We start from the raw sequence: 6,487 nt of genomic DNA, 5'->3' as shown, positions 1-6,487 counted from the left end.
CACTCGAGATGTGAATGGGCTGGAGTGTTTTGGGCGCTCTGTTTGTGTCCCCTTTTCTCTGTGTGTGTGTCTCATTGCTGCTCGGCGAAAAGCTGCACACTGCGAGAAAAACTCTATTGTGTGTCATAGGTGTAAAACCGAATGAATGAATGCCTCTACGGACTGGTTTAAATTGCCATTCTTGCCAGCATATATTTGTTATCTCTCTTCGAACACAAAATATGAATATTTTTGTGGGATCTGAAGCAACTTGCAATAGCGTACACTTAGCTCCAATTGTTTGCAGTGCATATCCATCCAACTAGGATATCCTAGCCCGCGTTCTATCAAACTCACTCCCCGCCCGCCGCCACTCGTTACTCGTATCTTTGTGGAACAATTTTGCCTGAATGCAAGCGGCAAAATGGTTGAATGGGCGAATGAATGAATGAGTGAATGGGCATATCCCTGCCAGCCGGCTCGTCCTGCGTCCTGCGTCCTTCGAGTTTCCCTATCTGCCGGCCCATTCGAATGGCGCTGAAAAGTTTCTCTCACTTTGACTTAAGTGCTCCGCCCTCCTCAAGTGAACAATTCGAGTGTTTGTGTGCCGTTGTTGCTGGTGCAATTAGTGAAGAGCGCACTATTATTATTATCATTATGAATTTTAAGCAATCAACTGCGAGAGCAGCAACAATTAAACTTAAAGTTGGCGACTTGGCCAACTCCTCGGCCGCCCCTCGCAAGCCCTCGCCAAAATGTAAACAGTTGGACCGCGAAAAGCTATGGAAATTGAATTGGCGCTCTTCTTTTTCGCGTTTTCCCGTGTTTTCCTCGTATTTATTTTGTTGTTTACCTATGATAATTGTGATGTTTATTTATGGGAAAAGTCAAAAGTGGGGAAAAGGCCAAAACCAACGTTATGTTGGCGGTAAATGTGCACAACTTCTGCGAAATTTGTTCTATCCGAGTGAATTGTTTTACCTATTTTATTTTTATTCATTTCAGCTTTTATTTATCTGCTTTCCTTTTTCCAGATGCTTTAATAGTTTGCCCAAAAATGCTCACTGATGAAGTGGCAGTGGAATATTTACAAGAACAAGTTCACTTAAACAGGTAAGCTTAGTATTCACTTCAGTTCTCTTGAATTTTCATTGAAAAGTGGAGTATATAATTTTAAACAATTTGAATTTTCCTTGAATTTTCATTGGAAAGTGGAGTACATAATTTTTAACAATTGCAGAACCAATTAGAGTGACTTAACATCTGAATTTCGTATTATATTACAGCCTATTTGTCAATCCATAGTTCATAGTTCTTTTATGTTTATTCGTATCTTTTAATTAGACTTATGGCTGGTGGGTGAGAAAGGGGAAATTGTTGCACAATTAAGTAAACTTCCTTCGGTGCGGATATAATAAGGGTTTTCCACCATAGTTTCCTTCCTACTTCTCTTTCTTATTTACAGCGCAATCAAATTTAACTGTTTAAACAAGCGATGAAAAGATTCTGCTTTTCACCCACACACACACACAGAGACACACACCCACACACACATTCACACATATGCGACGGGTGGTGCAGTCATTGTCATTGCCAGGAAAGTGGGTGGTGGTGGTTGGTGGGTGGGTGGTGTTGGAAAATGCAAAACAATTTCAGGCGAATTAGCGTAATTGTCTCGCCGCTGCTGTTGCTTCGGCTTCTGCTTCTGCTTCTTCTGAGACAAAAGGGCCAAGGAGAAAGGAGAAAGTGGATGGGAAAGGGGGGAGCAGAGAGAGGAGGAACAGCAGCAGGACTCAAGCTACTTAATCCTCTAATTTGTGTGACTGTGTGTGTGGGCCGCGCCCCTTTTCTGGGCTTTCTCTAGCCCGGGCGAAGCAAAGTTTGCCCTCATTTATATGCAAAAATGTAAACCAAAAAATCAGCGAGAATGTTAAATCCAACAAAATGCATTTAACACATAAAAATTTGCATAGAAAGTGCCTTCGGTAAACCCCCCGCACCCCTAACCGTCACCACGATTTCCCATCCAGAAACCCCATTCCATTCCGAGTTCTGTTTTCGCATACCGCACTATCTAAGTGCGAGCAGCAGAACAATTGAAGTTAATTTTATTTTTATTTTTATTTCCGGCACCCGCTACTTGAGTATTATTACACTGAGCCTTAGAGTGTGTGTGCCTGCCACGCCCCACTTTAAGTAGTTGTTTCGGCTAACCTCCGGTTAAAATGCGCCCTTCTACGCGCTTCTCAATGTTTTCACCTTATAGATACAATCCGTTTAACTTGCTAAAGTCCGTTTGTAAAAACCACTGATACATATTTAAAACTTAAACTACATCTTCTGCCATTGGCTAACCTTCGATTAAATCGAGCCTCTAAATTTTTTCGCACTTTTCGCTTTATAGATACAATCCACTAATTTTAGTAATATCCGTTTGTGGTATCTTGAACGTCAACTATTTCTTCTTTAACCTCCGGTCAATATGCGCCCTTCTACGCACTTCCATTTCTAGGAACCGCTGGTATTTCAAACTTCAACTACCTAAACTCGGTTGCTGTTAAAGTGCGCTCCTTAAGATTTCAACTTGTTGGACACTTTTTAACGTTTCACTTTCGGAATGGCAATCTTTGCCCATCCCCATACTCATACCCATCTCCATAGCCCATTCTCTGCCATTTTATATCTGTCCGTTTCTTATTATGTATTTGTAACCAATTGGTTGCCAAAACCCCCCGCTCTGCATTCACGCTCAGTCAATTTTTTGTTGCCACTGCTGCTGCTGCTGCTCGTGTGTCCTTTGTGTTGTTGCTGTTATTGCATGTGTTGAGATTCTCATGGAAATTTGCATACAAATTGCGTCTGGCGCGTAGGAAGCCCCACCATTTGGTGGGCGGTGGCGGGCTATGTGTACCATGAACACTGGCTGGAGGACGGGGACAGATGGCCCGACATGCGTATGGGGTTAACGAAGGGTTAACACAACACAAAAAACCAAAGCCCGAATGAAAAAACACAAATATAAAACATTGCCAACAACGGCAGCACCTGACAACTGTCAAATTCTGTGGGTTACCATCGATAAATAAAATGGGGGACAATTTTATGACGACGGCGAGGTCATAGAAAACTTTGACAGATTCAATGGGAATATGTTGTTATAGTTTTAAAAGCACCTACAAACTGTTAATGCCTCTGATTGCTTGCCGAAAGCAGCTTTGACTATAAGCCACATTTTATTAGGAGTAGATCTATTCAAATCATCAGATTTTATGTCTGGCATTTCTTTAAATACGGATAAATACAGAGTCAAACAGATCACGATTTTCGATAGACACAACATCGAGGGCATAATCTGGACGATCAAGAACGGCGTGTACGACGAGGTGGAGCGCATGTTCCTAGCCGGATCGCTTAATGTGAACGATTAGATGGGCGTCCGGTTCCCCTTGCACTTCGCCGCCGACTTCGGCCAGCTGAAGCTGCTGAAGTTCTTTGTGCGGATCGGCGCGGAGGTGGACAGGAAGGACAAGTACGGCATCACACCGCTCCTGGCGGCCATATGGGAGGGGCATACGCGCTGCGTCGAGTTCCGGCTCCAGATGAGAGCCAGTCGCACGGAGCGCACGCCCGAGGGGCAGAGCTACGCGGGGGACGCCCAGCAGGAGGACATTCGATGGCTCCTGGCGCGGGACTGATGTCCTTGGGGTTGTCCTCCTAATTCCGGACAGGGGATCCGTATGGGAGATCCACCTACATTTTGCAAATTTTTAGTGTAACCATTTGATAGGTTCATTAGCTACCCGACTGATTGTTGCACAAGCGGAGTGCATTTAAATTTGAAGTTTAAACTATTTTGTATTTCTTAAGTTGTAAAAAAATATATATAATGATTCAGCAGAAAGTAGCTGAATCTGATTATAATCGATGCCGCTCTTGAGTATCATAAATCAACAATTTCATTAGCTAATAGAACTTTTAAATTATGTCTACTTTACTGATTTTGCATTTGTTAAGCTTGAAGATATTAAATCAGAACAATTATAAAGCTGCAGTTAGATTGTTGCGATTATTAGTTGATTATAAGCCATGCAGCAATCTTATTCTTATAATCTTAAAAAAACAACTTTTCTTGTAATTACAAAGTAGATTTTATCGAGAATCTTTATATCTTGAACAGATGACGATAGTTAAAAAATCGAATAATTACGCTGAAGCTGTTCGTAATACTCGTATGTATTAAAAAATAAACTTTAGTTCTGTTTTTATAGTGGAATGGCTCTTCTATACCGCACTGTTTTATTGGTTAATGTTGGGAAGTATTTACAATTAAGGTCAGTGAGAAACAGTAACAAGTTAGTATCCGTTGACCAACGGAGAGCGTTTACCAACTGCTCTGGGCCCAACCGCCCTGAGGAGCCCAACCGCCGGAGGAGTAGCTGGAGGCACCGCCAGAGGAGTATCCACCGCCATGGCCACCGCCGTAGCCGCCTCCATAGCCGCCGCTCGATCCGGAGTCGGAGATGACCTTGATGATCTTGACGTTGCCACCGCTTCCGTAGCCACCACCGCCGTATCCACCGCCGCCGCTGTATCCACCGCCGGACGACCAACCGCCTCCGTGGCCGCCACTGTAACCACCGGAGGAGCCGCCTCCGTAGCCACCTCCATAGCCACCTCCGTAGCCACCTCCATGGCCACCTCCGTAGCCACCGCCAGCTCCGGAATCGGTGATCACCTTGATGATCTTAACCGTGCTGCCGCCTCCGTGGCCACCGCCGCCGTAGCCACCGCCGCCGTAGCCACCACCGCCGCCGCTGTAGCCACCACCTCCTCCGTGGCCACCGCTGTATCCGCCACTATATCCACCTCCTCCTCCGCCGGAGGACCAGCCGTAGCTGAGGGCACTGCCTCCACCGCCGCCGCCCAGGAAGCCCGCATGGGCCATACTGCACACCGCCAGCAAGCAGACGAAAACCTGCAAGAGATTGGCAGGAAACGCGTTAGTTGAACTCACAAAAGGGTACACATAAAAAAAAAAGATTCGAAGAATGGGTTTCACTTTCTGTGAAAGTGTTAATCCGCGATTGGCGCACCTTCATGTTGGCGTGTTTGAGAGATTGATTGCTTCGGAAGAACTGCGACTGTGTCGGACTGGAAGGGCGATCTTCGACTGTGGTCTGCAGCGTTTTGGCCGCCGCTTTTATGGCCAGCGACTCGGATGCTCGGTAACCAGCTTGGCTCACTTAACCCTGCCCTGCCCCAACTGCTGCGGCGCACAGTGGGTCGAGTCGCGTCCAAACCGGACAGCAAGGCATCGTTACTCTCTAATTATCCATCTCTTGGCGGAGCAAGAAATACATAAGATGTATTCAGCGCAATGAAACAACTGCAATTAAAGCAGAGTACTCACTTTAATCGAAAAGCCAGGAGGTAAATACTTTAACATACATTTTTTAAGAATATTACCCACTTATATGCTTTTTTAAGTGCGCACTTAGTATATATACAACTTTATATGGTACTATTAACTACTTTAATTCTCGCGATCATGTTTTATTGAATTTAGGTTCAGTTGAGGGGAATATGTATGTATCAGAGCTTATATAGCTATGTTATATTTGTTTCCTATTGTTTTTAATTTTCCACATCGTGCACTAAAGGGAAATAAGTTATAATAATTATTAAATTGGTATTTTCCATATATGCCTTTGAGTGTTTTCCCCACAATACGGGGACATAATGTCACTGTGTGGAGTCTGCTCGTGTTTGACACACTAATTGCCGGTCCACGCGATGGTCCGTTTTGAGTTGCGGCATCATCATTACCATGACCATTACCATTACCATCACCAGCGTTGTCCAGTTGTCTGCATGAGGGCAACGGCCCTGACCCCACCCCATCCCCATAACCTCCACGACGCCATCCCATACCACAGCATCCGATCTCCACCCGCGGCTCTGGGCTCGAAGCTCTGGGCTCCAAGCAACAGCACGTTACAAGCCCCACGCTGCGGGCTAATTTATGTCGCGGACTGTACCATGTTGCAATCCAGGCAGCCGGAGCTGTCAAGTGGGCTAACTTGCATCGCCAGGTCGGCTGGAGGAAACCCTTGGCGAAGACGGAGGCACTGCACTTGCCGGGCCAAAACCGTTTGATGGCGCATTTTCAGCTCGTTATGCAATTCATCCAAATCGACACAAAGTTGCAAAAATAATAAACAATAGCTGCCGGCAGCATGATCCAATAAACAGGTAGCGATCGCACCACCATCTAGTGGTGGGTATCAAATGGTCGGTGTACCTGGGCATTTTAATAACCAGGTACTTTACTTTAATAGAAATGATCACGCTTGATTATGCTATGTTGCAATATTATTCCGAATTCGATGCAAAAACTGTACCATAAGATACTTTCTTTAGTTTTAGCTGTAATGAGTACCTGGAATTCAGTTGCCAGATATTATTGGATCACAAATGGCTGGTGTATCTGTGCATTATTATAGCCAGA

General features: G+C 44.9%; 2 protein-coding genes across 2 annotated transcripts; one reads left to right on the top strand and one right to left on the bottom strand.

The window, feature by feature from the left end:
• Positions 1 to 3,230: 3,230 nt before the first annotated feature.
• Positions 3,231 to 3,828, top strand: LOC6726404 (myotrophin). Its single transcript, XM_016172376.3, has one exon. The coding sequence runs from the start codon at positions 3,408 to 3,410 to the stop codon at positions 3,672 to 3,674; it is 267 nt and encodes an 88-aa protein (XP_016039974.3). The 5' UTR covers positions 3,231 to 3,407; the 3' UTR covers positions 3,675 to 3,828.
• Positions 3,829 to 4,228: 400 nt separating this feature from the next.
• LOC6726403 (ctenidin-1) lies at positions 4,229 to 5,232 on the bottom strand. The gene is made up of 2 exons (XM_002107324.4): positions 5,073 to 5,232; positions 4,229 to 4,954 (listed from the first exon to the last, which is right to left on the bottom strand). The coding sequence occupies exons 1-2, from the start codon at positions 5,076 to 5,078 to the stop codon at positions 4,361 to 4,363; spliced, it is 600 nt and encodes a 199-aa protein (XP_002107360.1). The 5' UTR covers positions 5,079 to 5,232; the 3' UTR covers positions 4,229 to 4,360.
• Positions 5,233 to 6,487: the final 1,255 nt, after the last annotated feature.

The sequence above is a fragment of the Drosophila simulans genome, chromosome X (genome assembly GCF_016746395.2).
Source record: "Drosophila simulans strain w501 chromosome X, Prin_Dsim_3.1, whole genome shotgun sequence".
Lineage (NCBI taxonomy): Eukaryota > Metazoa > Arthropoda > Insecta > Diptera > Drosophilidae > Drosophila > Drosophila simulans.
This window is presented reverse-complemented; position numbering and strand designations above follow the sequence as displayed.

Excerpts from the sequence above, each read along its gene's own strand:
- LOC6726404 (XM_016172376.3), top strand. The coding sequence starts at position 3,408 with ATGGGCGTCCGGTTCCCCTTGCACTTCGCCGCCGACTTCGGCCAGCTG.